Below are 19019 nucleotides of genomic sequence, written 5' to 3' on the forward strand. Positions count from 1 at the left end.
GATCCTAGTCTTGTGCATCCTTGACTTCAAGGATCTGATCCTTGACTTCATGAACTCTTAATTGCTTCCTCTTGTGTTTTACAGTTTTGAATTAAGAATTTGTCTTTAGTGGCATAACTTCTATAGAAATTTTATGGGTCTATTTGGGGTTATGTTCTTCCAAAGACATTTTACCTTTGTTATTACTGGCCTGAGACTTCTTTTTGTGATTGTAATCTAATTTGGGTAGTCCTGGATCATATTCAAACGTCAAATCTGTGTTAATGAGGATGGACCCAATGTTATTATTAGCCCAGATTAAGACAGGCATGCTTCCTTTGTTTTCCTGTGTCTCCAAGTAGATTTCTTCTGTCCCCCACAACCCCCCTTCTACCTTCTTCATGTTCAGTGAGGGCATAACTCTTCACATATTTCAGCCTTACTTGGAGAGCCAGTACCCAAATACTGTTTCCTTCTTGGGTGGGTATTAAACTCCCTTCATGATTTGGTCTGCAAATATTCCTAGATCTGACATAATATCAGTTCATATGTTGACTGATTTATTTCTTAAGTAGCTTTATTTTGGTCTCTGGGAGTTCCCTTTCTTAAGAGTTCAAATATACATTTATTAAAACACATTTTAAAATTTTATACACTTATATTTATGTATTATGTTATAATATTTATATTTAAGTATTATATTAATACTTCATAAATAGTTTAAATCATCATTCATAATTATAAAACTTATAATTATTTAAATAAATAGTGGGAAGACCTTCAACTTCTCTAGTCTGCTACTTTTAGATTTTCACACATATTGTTTCTTCTGCCTAGAATGTTCTTTTTCCTTTTCATGTGGCTAAACTAGATATCTCACCCTTAAAGAAGTCAGTTGTGAAGTCTCAGTTTGGAATTAAGGACACTCCACTCCCCACCCTCAGTGCACAGATGTAACTATCCGTTGTATTTGGCCTCTACTGGGCTAGAAGGTCTGTGAGGCCATGCTAGTTTAGTTTACCCCAGTTGGATATAGAGTAGAGAATCAACTGTTTGTGAATGAATGAGCATCTTCTGCTTACTTTTATATGCTTATTTATTAATTAATTAATTTATTATTTTTATTTAAAAATTACTTTAATTTAGTAAACATGTAATAGTTTTAGGAGTAGTTTAGTGACTCATCACTTGCTTACAACACTCAGCGCTCATTACATCCAGTGCCTTCCTTAATGCCCATCACCCAGTTACCTCATTTCCCCACCCAGTTCCCTTCCAGCAACCCTGTTGGTTCCCTATAGCTAAGAGTTTGTTATGGTTTGCTGTCTTCCCTGTTTTCATCTTACTGTATTTTTTCCTTTCTTTCCCCTATGTTCATCTCTTTTGTTTCTTACATTTCACATGAGTGAAATAATCTGGTATTTGTCTTTCTCTGACTATTTCATTTAGCATAATAAACTGTAGCTCCATCCATGTCCTTGCAAATGGCAAGATTTCATTCTTTCTGATGGCTGAATAATATTCCATTGTATTTATATACCACATCTTTATCCATTCATCTGTTGATGAACTTCTGAGCTCTTTCCATATTTTAGCTATTGTGGGCATTGCTACTATATACATTGGGTGTGTGTGCCCTTTTAAATCACTTTTGATTCTAGGTATTTATCCTTTGGATAAATAGTTTTATCAATAGATATCAATAGAATGCTTTGGATAAATACCTAGAAGTACAATTGCTAGACTGTAGGGTGGCTCTATTTTTAACTTATTTATTTATTTATGTATTTATTTATTTATTTTTATTTTTAACTTTTTGAGGACCCTCCATACTGTTTTCTAGAGTGGCAGGGATACAGAGAAAGGGGCACCTTCTTACACTATTGGTGGGAAAGCAAACTGTTACTTATTAATTTTTAAGTGTAAATCTTATCTTTTCTGTAAGATTACTGGCGAATACTGGCCTCTAGACTTTATGAATTTTCCTTGGTTTGTAGCAATATGGTAAAACTGCCACTCATGGTTATCAATTTATTAATGAAAGTCTGATAGTTAACTTATTTTTCACAATAGAAAACAAATATTTTTTTCTCTAAAACTTGCTTTATTCAGCTTGTTTTTTCATCTTAAATTTCACTTTTTTAAAAAAGATTTTATTTATTTTATTTGACAGACAGAGATCACAAGTAGGCAGAGGCAGGCAGAGAGAGGGGAAAGCAGCCTCCCTGCTAAGCAGAGAGCCTGATGTGGGGCTCGAGCCCAGGACTCTGGGGTCAAGACCTGAGTGGAAGGCAGAGGCTTTAACCCACTGAGCCACCCAGGTGCCCCAAATTTCACTTCTTGTCCAACTGAGAATTTCTAAAAACTCTGCATTGATTTTTGTTTCCCTTCACTGGAATTACTTTCCCCTTTCTTTCTAAAAAAATTCAATTTTACATCAGGTGACAAAGTATGGAAATCCATTCTTTCACTCAATATTTGTTGAGTACCTTTAAAGTACAAGAAAGATGCAGAGATGCTGGTAACTTAGGAGGGCTGTGTGATTATAGCAGGTTTTCTTAGGGCCACAGGAGAATCAAATGTGTTTGAAGGCCTAGGGTATGGAGCTAGAATAGAAAAGAGAAGCAGGGGTTTCAAGAAAAAGGGATAATGATAGGACACAGTCTCCCTTTCATCACCCAGGAAAATTTATAACTTATTCTAACAACTGAGTAGAGCACCCTTAGAAACTACTCCTATTGGCTTGTGTACACATGCGATGGAGAGAGTATGAGCGAGAGCATTTGTAGCAGAGGCAGTCACTGACCATGTTTTATGCCTTTCCTTCTTGGGCTAGGCAGATCAGCGAGACCAGAGAAGTCCTGAAATTCAAAGAGCTGGTTGGTAAAGGGTGAAGCTTGTTTCTCACAGGCATATGTTAGATCAGTGTTACATAAAGCCTAAAAACACTCCTGTTGGGTAAGGGGAAACAGTGATAAGAAGTGAAATATGGTTTTAAAAGTAATTAATATTGGGGATATGAAGGTTGAAAGCTATTGTAACAGTCCTTGTTTATTGCTTCTCCCCTGCCATTGGCCATGGAAGCTTGTCCTTTACATGGCAATTTAGAAAGAGGAATCCTAAAAGGTGCCATTGGGATTGCTGTCAGATGATTGAGAATCAACTTAGTTCCTGTATATTTTGCGTGCGCGCGCGCGCGCGCGCACACACACACACACACACACACACACACAGTTAAAATGAGGCAAGCCAGAGAGAAAAAAATCATGCATGCCATTTAATTAGTCAGAATTCTTTCAGTTTTAAATAATTATTTTGATTCCATGCATAACCTTTGTGAATGTTTATTTTGAAAATGTGGTTTGTGAACTGGAAAGATAGCTCTTGTTTGTTTGCCAAGGCTGAATGTAGCTTACAATCAGAGAATATTCTCTTTAAGTTCAAAGAGTTTCTGTTAATTTAATGCCATGTGCCTTAAAAATAGAAAATCATATCCTGACATTTGCATATATCAACACTTCCTTTTTCTACAGAAAGGGGTGATGTCTCCATGGTTGGAATATCGGCGACTTCAGGTGACCAGTTATTGTTTGGAGAACATCTTGATGAAATGATCACTGATCAAAGAGGAAGCAAGAATTGATTCTCTACTGATTATTTCCATTTTGCTTTTTTTTAGATAGTAAAAATTTTTAAAAATGCAGTTTTATTCATTGTTCCCAGTAAGGGATTACTTCTTTAAATAATCAGGAACTCTGGCGCCCTCAAGTGGTCAGGAGATCTAAACTATTATTTTACATGAGCTTTCATTTTATTTTTGTCTTCAGTTTTGTGAATTAGGCATAGCCTAGATATTCTGTCTCACATGAAGAGGGCTTGTCTAGTGACAAAACTGAATGATGAATCAAAAACTCAAAATTTAATCATACCTCCACATCTCTACATTAGCAGTGGAAGCATGGTGGTATCTGGAGTTCTGTGAAGGCCTGTCATTTGCTATGATCAGATGAACTCCAGGAATGTTAACAGTAAAAACCCAAACAAAACCAAATCTGCTAGGTCAGGGAAATTTTACCTCTAATGCTTCTAGATAGTCCATTTGATCCACCAAGAAGGGATCTGAGACCTTTTACAATTAAAATTCAAAAAGAGAACTAAATGGAATAAATACCTGCTGTGAAACCAGACATGTCTGGACTCAAATCCAACTCGTGCCCTTTGGCAAGTATGGAACTCCTCCCCCTTAGCTCCTCCTGCAACAGGAGACTGTTACTATCACCCTTCATGGAGCTGTTAGGAGCTTAATGTGAAGAAGGTATGGAAAATGTTGCCCTCAGATTGGTGGCAAAAGATGTTAATACAAAGAAGACTATTACTGAGAGGGGTCTTGGTTAAGGAAAGGATTTGATAAAATCACATCTTTTTCAGCTAACAGGACCACAGGTTAGCTTGACTGAAGTCTCTCAAACCATTGGGTCCATTCTCCCTGCCTAAAATTCCCCTAAAAATCACACAATACTCATACCTACTTGTTCATTCTTCTTTTTATTTTTACAAAGCATAGCAAAATGAGTTAACAACCAACAGGTGAAGAGTTTGCACAACAGAAGACCACCCTGACCATCTCTTGATTTTATGGGCATCAGAGGTGGGGAGGTGTTCCTTTAAAGTGATTTTGTCATAGAAGAGTCATCGGAAATGGTTCTTATGGTGGGGGAGAGGAAACACATGAAATCAACAGTCGCAGTTATTTAAAAGGACTTAAAAGCTAAACATAATATACATAATAACTCCTTTATCCTAGTACAAAAATAGTGCCAGAAACTATATATTTGTTCAAATATATTGAAAAAGGTATAAGAATACAAATAGATATTAACAGTGGCTAGTGATGATTCATAAGGTTTTCTTAAACTGTAATAGAAATTTATATTTTCAACTATTTACACTGCTTTCAACGACATTTATTAAGACACGTTTACACAGGCTTTTGAGAAACATATGGAAAGGTGAAGTGAGCTTTAGTACTTTCTTCCTTGCTCCCTGGAGGGCAGCAGAAGGGGTCCAAAACTGTGCACAGTTTAACAATCTAAAAGAACTCTGAGTAATCTCTACCTGGCTAGCATATGGGAAAAAAAACTCTATATAGTAGAATACATGACTCCTTACCTAAGGTGTTCTTTAAGGTACCAACAGGGTAAATGATGCATATTTGTAAGAAGACAGGATATTCACTGATGGAGTCTTAGTAAGTTCCAGGTAAAGAAGGTCCTTGGAAAACTGTCTATAATACATATGTTATAGATGACAATGCAAGTGATATAAGGTACCCTATATTTTCAGGTTCAGTTGGCAGGATCAGAAGCTGGTAAGTCTCTCATCTAGCCCTTTTTGCAGACTGTGGGCAACTTGAGGTCGCTGCGGAGCACAGTGCCTGTTGTGTCACAGGGACTCAATAAAGGGTGGACTGTTCCATGTCTGATACTGAGCAATTCAGTTATACCACCTGATTTCAACTACACTCATTCACAGGACAGGACGGCAATTTCACCTTTTCCTCTTCTCATCTTAAAATCACTCTTGTAATCAAATCAAAATAAAAACCAAAACAACAGCAATTGCTTGTGATGACCTATCAAGCATTAGGAGTAAAATCTGGTGAAAAACACAGAAAACTTGAAAATCAGATCAGAGTATGTCTAACATTTGTGCTCTATGCTGAAAATAAAGGCACTGTACTGCTAGGCAAGAACAGATCTGTGACCAGTTTCCTCCCAGATCCCAAGATTTCCAGTGTATTTTCATACACTTTCTAATCTCTGTGCTCCCATCTAATAGAAACTATTCTTCAGATTAACAAAAAACTGATGACAACATGACTCCCCAGAGTTTGTCCCTTGAGGCAAGGTACTCAAAATTTCACATTCACTTGTGAATGAGAAACCAAATAAATGTATTATCTTTTTTTCAGTCTTTGAAACAGAGGAAGTGACATGTGGGATTATATACGTGCTCTGCAGCCCAGTATCCCACTTCTGACAGTGGTCTCCAGGGCCCATGAGGGCTGCCGTGGTGGCTGCCTTCTGTGACATCCTCCATGAAGACAGAGGCTTTGCCCAAGCATGACTCCTCTAATAACACTTGTTCAGGCACACAGAGGTTAAGTGACTCACACAGGTTCAAAAAGGACTGTGACTGGCAAGGGCCAATCCTGCGAAAAATATAAGGCCTGGCAATTTTATAGACATCTTTTAACGACTTAGTAAAATAGTGGGCACTTCTGGGGCTGAAAATTGAAATGATATGTCGTCATTCAGCTATAACTACAACAACATTAGGAAAAAAACAGCTTCTTACTAGTAATACAGATACATTGCAGGGGAGGAAGGACTATAAATAGATTTTTTCCAACTTGGGAAGATACTGGAAAAAAAAACTCACATAAGAACAAAAGCTTCGATTTGTGCCCATGTACCAGAAAACCTACGTATGGAATGATTTTCCTAAAAAGTAAAAATTATTTGAACCATCTAACTGGTCCTAAAGAAGTACTCTTCTTGTAAGAACTAAAACTTCACAATAGAACAGGCATGGTGCTACCCAACTTCTTTTAATGCTAAACTAGTAAAGTAAAATAAACCATTATCTAAAGGAAACCAAACAATTTCTAATCTACATAGAACTTCTTGTTTGTTAAAATGGCACACATACAAAACCTCCATACATCTCAGTGACATATTAGATGGGTCTAAAAAACTACTAAAGTACATGATTACAGATTTTAGCATAGCTGCTAAATCACAAGGTGTATGATAAATACGTTACCAAAGACTGCTCTTCTTTAAACAATTTTTCTATACTAAAGAATTATGTCTGCATGCATGGGTGTATACCAGTATATAGATACATTATTTTAGTGACAGCCTGTGTAATTTACACACCAGCGCCACCAAGAGGCAACGTTACAGATCTCACCTATATGACGTCAAATAAAAACTGAATAAAAATCCTCAAAATACAAGTTTTACAACAATTACACATATAGTAACAAACAGTTGGTAACTTCCTAGACCAGCATTTACCACTCTAAAGTAATGGCAAGACAATTTTTTTTACATGAATGTTAAGAATAAAATCACATTATGTAAGATTCACACTCAGAATTTTAAAAACGCAATGAGGATATTGAGTTTTAGGCAGTTTGAGGATGCTGCACCATGTCCCCAAGAGATTTTCTACCCAACTGGTGACTGAAACTCAGAAACTTTTTTTGGTGGTTAACAAATCAGACAAATACTTCTCTTCCTACTTTCCTTGAGTCCAAACATTTCTGCATGCTTGGAACAGATTTTCCTTTCCTGAACCAGTTGCTCTATTCAGTATCTGCTTCTCTAATGATGAATGAATGTGTATTTAGGGTACACATGATAAATGGGCTCAAATCTAAGACAATGTTAACGTTTTCTAAATGTGCTAAAAAGCTATGAAAAGTATCAACAACCTTTAAGCTCAGGGTCAGCATTTAGTGCACACACCCAAACTTCAGTGATTCCGAGTTGACTAGTCCTATAAACTGAAATATGGCAGTTTCTCAGCTGCAGACTCAATAAGCTTAAGTTTTATTCAGGCCTAAGCTCTCCTCCTCTCCTGCTTCGTCAATTTAATTTTTGACCCGAACATCAAGGATAGCCCCTTTCTGTTTATACAATTAAAACTACTCTCTATGCTTCCTTTGACAAAGAAAAATAATGATTCATTTTACCTTTTATCTGCAGTCATATCTTACCTTGGGTCAGTGCTCCAATATCACTTTTATTCTCAGTTTTCTGTCAAGACTTAAACTGTTCACTTATAAACTATGGTTTGTAGGAGAAACGATAAGGAAGTTATTTAAAAGAGGAAGTTCAATATTCAAAACACTGACTCTCAGAGGACTCTTCCAACAGAATGTTTCTTTTCACTGACAGACAGATATGGCCATTCCATTTCTGGATCACATCCATCCCTCAGTAAAGTCAAGGACCATGGACTTCAGCCCATGAAATCAGTGTCTCCTCCTAAGGTTTTCCCTGCTTTCCATCAGAGAGGGTAGACTGCAGGGGTTTTGTGGGTAGTGTTTGCATAGACAGATGTACTGAAATGAAAGAGTTCTGTCCTTCCTGCTCACTAACAAAAACAGCAAATCAATTAACAATACCTTTTCTTTACCATACCGCCTTATAGTACTTGCCATTTGTTTCAGAGTTTTACTTTTTTGTTGACAAATACTATCCTTTCCCCTTAAATCCACTAGGCCAGCACTTTTCTCTATCCTATGATAGAGAAAAAAAAAAAAAAGATAGGTTTTAAATGTCACAGAATACATTCAATTTTCTCCTAGACTATTTTTGAGAATGAGGATTCCAAACATTCTTTAAAAGATTGGTAATTCAGAAAACACAAAAACAATTATTTAAAACCCCCAAGCAAAAAACAAAACCCCTAAAATTCCCCCTAAATAAAACAAAAAATCTCAGCACAAGAATTTAACTTGCACTTTGTAGTACACAACATATCACAAACAGAGCTCTTATCCATGTGCTAAGAGTGAGTGGGTGTCGTTGATAATCTCAGATCAGTGGCATAAAACAAATATACAGAAAATATGTAATAGTCCCCTAAAAACATTTCATGCTGTGCCCTTAAAAGTTGTGCAAAAATAAAAATACAGCAGTGGCAAAGTATACACTAAACTTGTACAGTGTATAGCAAAACTAGACATATGGCAGAATACACGGTCTGTAAAGTTGAACTCGGCGTGAACAGACCGCTCAGTTCCGCTTGGCCTGGCTGCTCTCCCCATTAATCAGCATTTTCTCCTGCTGTTCTGCGAGAGCCTGCCATTTTTGCCTGTTTTTTCTGCAGCCATCCAGCAAAGGGAAACAGTCCTCTGATACATGGGTCAGGGCCTAAAGAAAGAAAAAGAAAGCAAACAACTAGAAGGCATCCAAGAAATAAGCCCCCTCCTCGGGCTTATTCCCAAGAGCCACAATCTCACACTCATTTCACCAGCAGGCCCACTGTAGGGTTTTCACAAATATGCAGATCATTTATGACTGAGTTCTCTTAATCTGTGCAGACAAGGAGTAGGTGATGAGAGATAGAGCATACACATACATTCCAAAGTAACCTTATTGAGTTACAATAGAGACAGATCTGTATGGAATCCACTTCTCAGGGAAATAATACATTTTGCTTTTTGGTAGTACAGATGGCTCTCCTGAAGTGTGATCCTGTCAGGAACTGCTTATTTGTGTTTTCCTATAAAACAGTTTTATACAACGTACTTAAATAGACTTGTATCAGAGATCATGATAAAAATTAACTTATTAATGGTATTATTTACCAATTATCAGTGCCACACATATTTAGATACAAAATGCTCACTGCAGGTTTCTTTGTAATAGAGAAACTCTGAAAATAACTTTAAATACCCAACAACAGGGTTAGGTATATTATGTTACTATTTTGCAGCCTTTAAAAATATCACAGAAACACACATGACATGAAAAAATACACATTATGATGTATTATAAATTACAAAAACCAAATTTGCGAAGTGAAAAAAATGCAAAAATTTCATAAAGCATATACACTAAAGTATTAACAGTAGTTGTCTGAGTAGTGGAATTCTCTTAGTTTTCTATAATGACTCTGTAATAAATAATAGTAAAAACACATATCAATATTACATAGAATTTAACAGCAGATTCAAATGAAATAAATCCATACACATATATGAAATGGAGGAGAAAGAAGTTACTGAATTGTGAAATGTCTGGATTAGAAGATTCTAGGGTTTCTTTGGGTCTTGACATTCTATGATAACTCTATGAAAAAATGTGCTTTTCCCAAATAATTAAAACTTAAGATGGTTTCCTATATAAACTTTAAAAACAAGGATAGTGTCTACTTTCTGTACTTTGGGAATAAGCATCTAAACTAGCAAACTGGGATGTTTTAGGGAGAATATATTTATCTAAAAGAATAAAAATCCCAAGCCAGAAGGTATAAGGAAATGGGAACTTGTAATATTTGTCCAGTTATCTCCTTTACATCCTCATAGAAATTTTAATAATATTAAAGCTACATTATACAATGAGAAAAAGCTGGATAATTTTTTTCTTTATTTAGGCCTAAACTTAAAAAAGAATATGCTGACAGAGTATGCACAGAATCCCTCCTAAAGGTAACACTGACATATAATTCTTTTTAGTATTCTCATATCAGTTTGCTAGTCTAGCACAGAGTAGGCACTCAGCAGATAGTCATACACAGATGACTGAGAAAAATCATATGTAAAATGTGTTCTTTCTTCAATGCAAACAGCATGTTCATCAGAAAAAAACCCCAAAAAACAGCCTAGTGTTAATCGCTTCAATTTACTTGAGGTTTTAATTCATAACACAGTCTAAGTTTAGCAAGTCTGTTTTCATATACATACCTCATAGAGTTGCAAGCAGATGGCATCTATGAACCCAACTTGCATACTTGGAATTTTATTTTTCTTCTCCCTGTTCATTAGATCCTGAAAATACAAACACAGAAACAGACAGACACACACACACACACACATCTAGTTACTTAAAGAACACAATTCAAGTTGGCCCCCAAAACATCAATCGCTTTGTTAGCTGAGAAAGGCCAGACACAAGCCTATCTGTCTCTTTCCCCCTCGGTCTCCTGCACTCTGCTGGCACTGGGCTCAGGGATACCCTAATCCTATCTGGCTTGTTCATCCTGGTCGGCTTTTCCCACTCTACCCGTGGCATTGATCACTCGTCTAGAGTCAACCATTGACCCAGAGTCGACCACTGCCGTGTATCTGGAGAACACACAGCTTTGAATCGTCTACTGATATGGAGTGGAACACCCTCAGCTTTGTGGAAGAAGTCACTGAGGCTACAGCTGATTACGATTCAATTCATGCAGAGAGCTTTCTGAAGGATAATTATGCAGATGTCATCCTGATTATTCCCAGGAGGTCATGACTGGAGCAGCAGACAAGCCCGGCACTGGCCATGGGAAGCAATGAGTCTGCACTAAGTGCTTGTTTAAAATGAAGCAAATTCCCCATTAGCGGTGATCATCACTCTCCTACCCACCGCTTTCTAAGAAGGTTCTGAGCCTTGGAATGAGCCCACCATTACATCAGAAGACAGGGAGTAACTGTGAAAGACTAGTGAGACACAGGATGTGCCCAGCTGAGGCTAAAGAGCGAGCAGACTGGATGGAACTGTACACAGGGAGGGGGTGAGGACCATGTCCCTTTAATACGGACTTGATAAATGTCCATTTGAATTGAAAAAAAAAAAAAGACTCTATGCTTCATTTTTAGGAAAAGTGTACTCCAAAAGCCAGAAATGGTTTGAGAAGACTCTTACTCTTGTCTGTGAGAGCCAGTATGTCTCAAAAACCTTTAAAAATCTGTGCCCTTCAACACAGCAATTCTGGGAATCTGTCCTAACAAGAGAATGAAAACTGTCATTAGCAACAAAGACGTTTATCAAAGTGCTGCTGGTCCTAGTGAACGTTGCAGACATGACACCAAAGGAAGTAGGTAAACTGTGGCTCCGTCTGTTTCATGTGATCATCATAAATAATACGCATAAGAATATCCATTAGAATGAAAATAGCTTACGATGTTGAAATAGAAAAAACAAATTACAAAAACGTAGGTACAATATGATGGCCCAAAGAGTCTTTTTTGTCTTTTATTTGCTTTTGTTTTCTGTAATAAACATATTCTTTTTATATGTAATCTTTTAATAAGAAGGATGTTTTAAAAACTAAAATGAAAAGAAACTGTGTTCCTAATATCCCACAGAAAGTGTAAGAAGTCTAAACTAAACAAGTGTATTTGAATAATTCCTACCAACTAGGTCTCATACTTACAGCAGGCTCTATGTTGAGCTCTTTTCTCTCTCTGTCTCCTTGGTCAAAAAATTCAGTCGCTACAAGTTCTGCTATCTGAAATAAATAACCGATTAAGTTTTGGCAATTAAAAGCATACAACTCTGTAAAATAGAGACTTTGAATAAAGATAATGAAATCTACCAAAGCTAGTTTTCAACCATTTCAGTAAAAAGATAATAAAACAATAACGAGTAATAGAAATGATATTTTATTTGCTTTTAAATATGTGCCTAATCACCAAGGCTAGAGTTTATAACCTGTAATTAGGCAGAAAAAAGCAACAGTTATTTCAACTTTAGCAATCAGTGGGGGAAAGATAGAGTGTGCCCATCTGTGTATATAATCAATGAGCTATTTGTTAAGTACCTGTTATGTCAGGTGCTGTGAAAAACACGGTATCAATATAGGGGTGTACATGGTGATTGATAGACAGATATGACTTTCAAGTTTATTTATTTACTTTTTAGAGATTTTATTTATTTGAGAGTCAAAGAGAGAGAGAGTGAGTGAGAGAGAATATGAGAGCGGGGAGGGTCAAAGGGAGAAGCAGTGATGCGGAACTCCATCCTGAGACCCCAGGATCACGACCTGAGATGAAGGCAGTCACTGAACCAACTGAGCCACCCAGGCGCCCTAAATTTATTTTAATCTACATGTTCTTCCTCTTTTCAAAAATTGTCCTTATCATTTTTTGTTTTTGTTGTTAGGTAAACTGGGTTGTTTATCCTGCAGTTCTCCTCTATGTGGATTTTGCTGATTGCATTCCCATGACGTCATTTCACGTTCCTCTGTGCCCTGTATTTCCACACACTGCTAATAAGATCTAGATGCTTGATTAGATTTTTTTTTTTTTTTTTTTTTTTTTTTTGGCTGCTTCATAGGCATTGCTGTGTACCTCCATCAGGGGCCATATAAAGCCTGGCTGCCTCTCTTTTTGTAATATTAAACACCAGGAATGATCTTCGTCTAGATCCACTACTTTAGGGGCTAAAAAAGGTGATATTCAAAGCGATCATTTCTTTTTCTTTTATTAGTTGAAGTACAATAAAAAGAAAGTTCCCCTCATCAATTATTTAGTTACTCTAAAGCACGATTCATATAAGAAAAGCAGGAGAAATGCTTGATTTTTTCCACTTTAATTGCCATTTGACAAAAAGCAACCTGGTTTCCAAGCAACTATCAAGGATGACCAGGGAAGGTTTCGTTTTATTATTTTTATTACTAATTCGAACTTTTAGATGGAAACATATTTAATGGATTTCAATCCTTATTGATACTCAGATTGTCCCATCTCAGCCAGTGGGAGCTTATTAAGTTGGCTTCTCTGTTCTTTTGAAAAAACCCTACCAGTCTTTAATAGCTTCCCTGCTTTCTGATACAATAAGATGTTCTAGGCTCATTTTGTTCATGTCCTGCTTTAGAACTGCTATCAGCTGTTTCTTTTCAGAGCCCTTATTCCTTCAAAATGAAGTACTTAGAAACCTCAATATGGGCACCAGGTTTGTTCATTACCACCAGGTTGGTCATTATTTTTAAGCCCTTTTAGATGATGGAGCTAGGACACAACAGAAGTCCATACAACATTTCAATTCAAATTCAGAACTACACCATTTCTGCCCAACCTTATCCACGTTTATCTTTCTACTACAGTATTTTTTATTTGCTTTTATCCCGCATCATCTAAAGCAGTGATTGAGTATCTAGGCAAAATCACCACTAATAGTAAGATTACTGAAAACAGTTTAAAGCTTTTTTTGGTAATTCCTTTTTGTTTTTAGGGTACACTCCACTAGAGATACATGGTCAAAGTATTGTTTTAATGTCACTTGGAATGAAATAGTTCCCTTCATGTATGGTTTTGCAACCAAAATCAGGCTTGTTTCACTTACTTTCAAGGCTTATGGATACTTAAAATTCAATTTTATGATTTTAGAAATGATTTAAACCATTCCAAAGTTAAATCTACAAAACTAGTACACTCAGCAACTCTAGCTTCCATTTCTGTTCCCTAAGTGCTATTTCCTCCTTCCCTTACAGGGAATCATTAACTTTTTTGTAGTAAATCCTGGGTTTTTAAAATATGAAGCAAATATGTACACATATTCATATTTTACCCTCTTCTTAGATAAATGGTAGAGTACAATATACTTTTTTCTATACCTTGCTTTTTTCACTTAAAAATACATTCTTGTAATCGCTCCGTAGTAGTATACAGATACTCCCCCATTTTTTTTTACAGTTGCATAGAACTCATCGTGTAAATGTGCTGTAAATTACTCAGTCAGTACCCTACTGATGAATATTTGGGTTACTTCCGGTCTTTGCCATTACAAATAGTACTACAGTGAGTAGCCCTGTATAAATATCTTTTTATGTTCTTTCCAGTATATCTTTGGGATAAGGTGCCTAGAAGTAATGGTAGATGAATGTATTTATAAACTTCCAAAAAGCTATAGTATTTTGCATTCCTGTTTTCCCTCAACTTCCCGAGCAGAGTATCTCATGAAGTCTTTTGGATTTTGCCAACTGGACAAGTAAGATATAGTATCTCAGTGTTTGTTTGTTTGTTTGTTTTTTAAGATTTTATTTATTTATTTGTCAGAGAGAGGGAGAGCACGAGCACAGGCAGACAGAGTGGCAGGCAGAGTCAGAGGAAGAAGCAGGCTCCCCGCGGACAACGATCCCAGGACGCTGGGATCGTGACCTGAGCCGAAGGCAGCCGCTTAACCAACTGAGCCACCCAGGTGTCCCTGTTTGTTTGTTTTTAAATGAAGTAGAATTTACATACTTTGAATCGCACAGTTCATGAGTTCACTGTATTGACCAACGCATATAACTATGTAATAAATTCCCCATCCAAGATACAGAATACTTCTATCACTTCTATGACCCTTCCCAGAGATTTCCTGCCCCTTCTTTCCTCTCTCCCCTCACAATCACTATTTTATTTCTTTCCCCAGAGATTAGTTTGCCTAGTCTAGAACTTCATAGAAATGGAGTCACAGAACATACTCTTCTGGGTCTGGCTTCTTTTGCTCTGTATGGTGTTTATGAGACTCATCGTGTTATCACATGTATCAATGGTGAGTTTCTTTTTACTGCTGAGCAGTACTCCACTGTTTAAGTGGATACACTACAGGAATAAATATTACACTATATAAGGAATATATAAGGAATAAGGAATACACTACAATATTAAGTAGTTCATACAACTTGTGTGAGTTATATGGAATACACTACAGTATGTTTAGCTATCCTCCTGCTGATCGACGTTTGGGTTGTTTCTAGTCCTGACCAGAGTAATCTCCCTTATCCACAGTTTTGCTTTCCATGGTTTCAAACTGCGGTCCAGAAGCAGATGATCCTCCCTCTGATAAATGGTCAGAAGCCAACAGAAGCCTAACGCTCCATCCCAATGCCTGTATCATCCACCCCACTACCTCTCCACTTTATTAACTCCTATCATCACGAAGAGGAGGAGGGAGAGTGCAATCAAATAAGAGAGAGAGAGAGACCCTACATTCACATAACTTCTTTTATAGTATACTGTTAGAATTGTTCTATTTTATTATTAGTTATTGTTGTTAATCTCTTCCTGTCCTTAATTTATAAGTTAAACTTTACCATAGTGATGTATACATAGGAAAAAACATAGTATATATAAGGGTTCAGTCCTATCTGTGGTTTCAGGCATTCACTGGGGATCTTGGAACATGTCTGCCATATATAATACTACCATATTAGGAATGGAGCTGTTATGAGATTCTTTTTTTTAAGATTTTATTTATTTCTTTGACAGAGAGATACAGCAAGAGAGGGAACACAAGCAGGGGAGAGTGAGAGAGAGAGAAGCAGGCTTCCTGTTGAACAGGGAGTTCGACACCAGGCTTGATCCCAGGACTCTGCGATCAGGACCTGAGCTGAAGGCAGACACTTAAGGATTGAGCCACCCAGGTGCCCCCTGTTACGAGATTCTATACAAGCTTTTCTGTGTCAAGTTTATTTGTAGTTCTTCTTATGAATGAGGTTCTGAGGACCTCTGCAAATGAGTAAGAGCCATTCACATTCCATCAACTTTTTGTTCAAAAATTTGGCCCATTTTTCTGAAGGATTGTTGTTGTTTTTCTTCTCTATTTTTATGAGTTCTTTAATGTTGGGGTATTAAATATAAAACATAAGTTGTAAATATTTTTATCAGTTTCTCATTTACTTTTACTTTGCTTACAGTGTCTTTTACCATGCAAAAATTTGCTTTTTAAAAAATTTTTATGTAATCAAGTTTATTAATCTTTCCCATTGTTTCTAAATGTTGAGCCATAGTTAGGTAAGTTTTCTTACTCCTAAGTTATAGAAGAATCCACAGATGTTTTTATTTAGTACTTCTATGGTTTAATTCTCTACAGTGGACTCTATGCTCCATTTGGAATGTAAGTATGCAAAGTACATCCAATTTTGTCTTTTGGCATCTGGTTATGGAAGATGGGAAAGTCACCCTAAGATTATTTCAAAAAAAGTCTCTTCCCCCAGTTATTTGAAATGCTATCTTTATTATACACTAAATGTTCTATGCAATTCTCAATGCTCTATTGTGTCCACTGGTCTATCACCAATACCAAACTATTTTAATTAGAGGCTTTAAGTATTATTTTTTATGTCTGGATCCCCCACCTCATGGCTCTACCTTTCTGGGATCTGATTAAGCTGAAAAGATAAATGAAAAAACAAATTCTTCCCTCTTCCACCCTCTTCCCTATTTGGAAATGGGCAGATAGTCCCATTTATTACGGAGCAGGACAGTCCATGAAGACCATCTTTCTTGAGTGCTTCCAGCACGTCGGCAGCTATGGTGCCTGCGGAGTCCATTTCTAATCTTGTTTTCTCAGCATTTGTGTTTTATGAGATGAACCTGTCACTGGCCTCCATGACTGTGCAGCTCAGAGCCCAGCCCTGACCAGCAGCAGACTGTCAACAGTCTTGCGTAGTGCACTTAGGATTAAAAACCCAAAGCACGATATATGTAGCACTGTATGTACAGCCATCCCTTGTCTGAGCCCAGGGCCTTTACTGCCTCTGCGAAATGTTATGGCAGTTACTTATTTAGAGAGAAGGATATATTTCTAGCCTCCTGGCCACAGGCCCTGATCACATCCTTCCTGACACCTTATATCAACATTTCCTATATTTATAAGCCCCAGGAAATGTTTAAGTTCTACTCATTAATGCCTACTTGGAGCTGAGGTATAGCCTAGAAGGCAAACCATAAAGAAAAATCATAAAAAGAAAAATAATTTGCTGCTTCTGTTTTTCAAGGTTATTAAAAAAATGTGCTAAAAATATTCCCAAGTGAGCCAGAAGTACTGGAATTAAAGATTATCAACAGCTAGATTTTTGCTGTGTTAATACAGGTTCTCTCTCTTACTGTATCTTATAAATATTAGTAAATGCTAAGGAATCTTCTAAAAAAAAAAAACCTGTTTATGTCCAATTATCTGCTTTTAATGTCACTTAAAAAATTAGAAAAAATACCACAAATACTCCCGAAGCTATTTTAGAATACAGACTTTTCTTCCTTTGACTTTTTAATCCCTGCTTTTACTATCAGCAAGCAACATACCCGTTGTTGAATAGGCCAGGGTTTGGTAATGGCAGAGAGATCGCAAGCTGTCATCAACATCGCTCTGTTAAGGGAAAAAAGAAGCCCAAGGCTACGATTTACTTTTTTTTTTTTTAATTAAATTTAATTTTTTCCAGTGTTCCAGGATTCATTGTTTATGTACCACACCCAATGCTCCATGCAATACATGCCCTCCTTAGTACCCACTGCCAGGCTCACCCAACCCCCCCCTCTAAAACCCTCAGTTTGTTTCTCAGAGTCCACAGTCTCTCATGGTTTTTCTCCCCCTCCTTTTTATGCAAATATATACTCTTGGTAAATAGTTACTGGTAAAAACTTTAAATTTAAAGCCCCCAACCTATGTAGGATGGCTGCTTATAAAGACTAAAGAAACAGAAACAATTTTTCTAAAGTTTGATTGATTTAGCAACAGCATTGTGTCACGGTTTTGGCTGTCCACTGAACTATTGGGATTTGCCCTAAAACTGCCTCCTTTAGTTCCAGATTGGCACAGGGAGAGAAATTACTAACCTCTGGGCAAAAGCTTACCTGCTGTTACTATTTTTTTTTCACCTTGGTATCCCATTCTCAGTGACACTAAGATGAAAACACATTATCTACTAGTAATTTGCCATTAAAGGGGAACACCAGATATTCTACTGATAGAAGTTCTAGGAGAGCAAGAATGATGGTGGGTCATCCCAATGCTGACCTCAGCATATGAAGTGACTTCTTTCTGTGTGAAAAGTTCTGACTTAAACAGTATCTGCCAGAAAAAGGGGGAAATGAGAGGACAGTGCCCTTTCGTCTTTCTGTGGTTGAGAGAAGCGAAAGTCATGCTGAGCTCTGGTGTCGATACAGCTCTAGAAACTCAATAGCATAACTGTCATATGACAATGGCTCTGTACTTAGTGCAATGTTTCCCATCTTGGAGCCAGAGGCATGTCTGTAATAATTTCGTTTGAATGAAGAAGCAGAAAGGCCATCGCTGTAATACAGAAACACTTGCAGTAAAGGGATGTATCCCTCGTCCCTGCAGGGAAACCCAACCTAAAAGCACGTTCTCCTTTAAATTTGTGAGGCAAAAAGGAAGTGGTTTGCTGCTGCTACTCGACCTCTTCTACCAACTCTCTTGGAGAAGCGGGTGCAGGAGAGATATCTGCAATCACTATAAACCCGCTGTCATACAGGATTTCGGTGCTCATCAGTATAAACTGTCTTCCCCAGAGAAGACTATGCCCCTCAGTGAGCGTCACTAAAATCTGAAAAACGGGTGCTCATGGGACATTGTGCTCTAGAACTGGGAGCTCTTCTCCGCAAGCACGTAGGACCCGGCAGTGGGAGCAGCTGCAGACTTGGAAATGCCTTTGGATTTCTTTTTTGTTATTGGGACAAACTGTTCACTAACTACAGTGGCATGTCTATACTTCTAAAAAAAAAATTTTTTTTTTAAATTTTTAAGTAATCTCTA

The 19019-nt window shown here is 37.1% G+C and overlaps 2 protein-coding genes and 1 long non-coding RNA gene across 7 annotated transcripts in view; 1 reads left to right on the plus strand and 2 right to left on the minus strand.

Moving 5' to 3' along the window:
- The window catches only part of FABP2 (fatty acid binding protein 2), a 34987-nt gene extending 26859 nt beyond the window's left edge, over nt 1–8128 (minus strand). For both annotated transcript variants that reach the window (XM_032333303.1, XM_032333302.1), the window contains exon 1: nt 7766–8128. The gene's annotated coding sequence lies outside the window, so the exon portion shown is untranslated. The remainder of the gene's footprint in view (nt 1–7765) is intronic.
- Nucleotides 1–19019, plus strand: part of LOC116584650 — a 40144-nt gene that overhangs the window by 474 nt on the left and 20651 nt on the right. The window lies entirely within an intron of this gene.
- Nucleotides 8242–19019, minus strand: part of PDE5A (phosphodiesterase 5A) — a 149768-nt gene continuing 138990 nt past the window's right edge. For all 4 annotated transcript variants that reach the window (XM_032333296.1, XM_032333298.1, XM_032333297.1 and 1 more), the window contains exons 18-21: nt 17549–17612; nt 11914–11988; nt 10463–10546; nt 8242–8927 (exon numbers count right to left, since the gene is read on the minus strand). In XM_032333296.1, the coding sequence (XP_032189187.1) occupies nt 8790–8927; nt 10463–10546; nt 11914–11988; nt 17549–17612 (361 nt within the window). In that variant the 3' untranslated portion in view covers nt 8242–8789. The remainder of the gene's footprint in view (nt 8928–10462; nt 10547–11913; nt 11989–17548; nt 17613–19019) is intronic.

The sequence above is a fragment of the Mustela erminea genome, chromosome 2 (assembly GCF_009829155.1).
Source record: "Mustela erminea isolate mMusErm1 chromosome 2, mMusErm1.Pri, whole genome shotgun sequence".
NCBI classification, from domain to species: domain Eukaryota; kingdom Metazoa; phylum Chordata; class Mammalia; order Carnivora; family Mustelidae; genus Mustela; species Mustela erminea.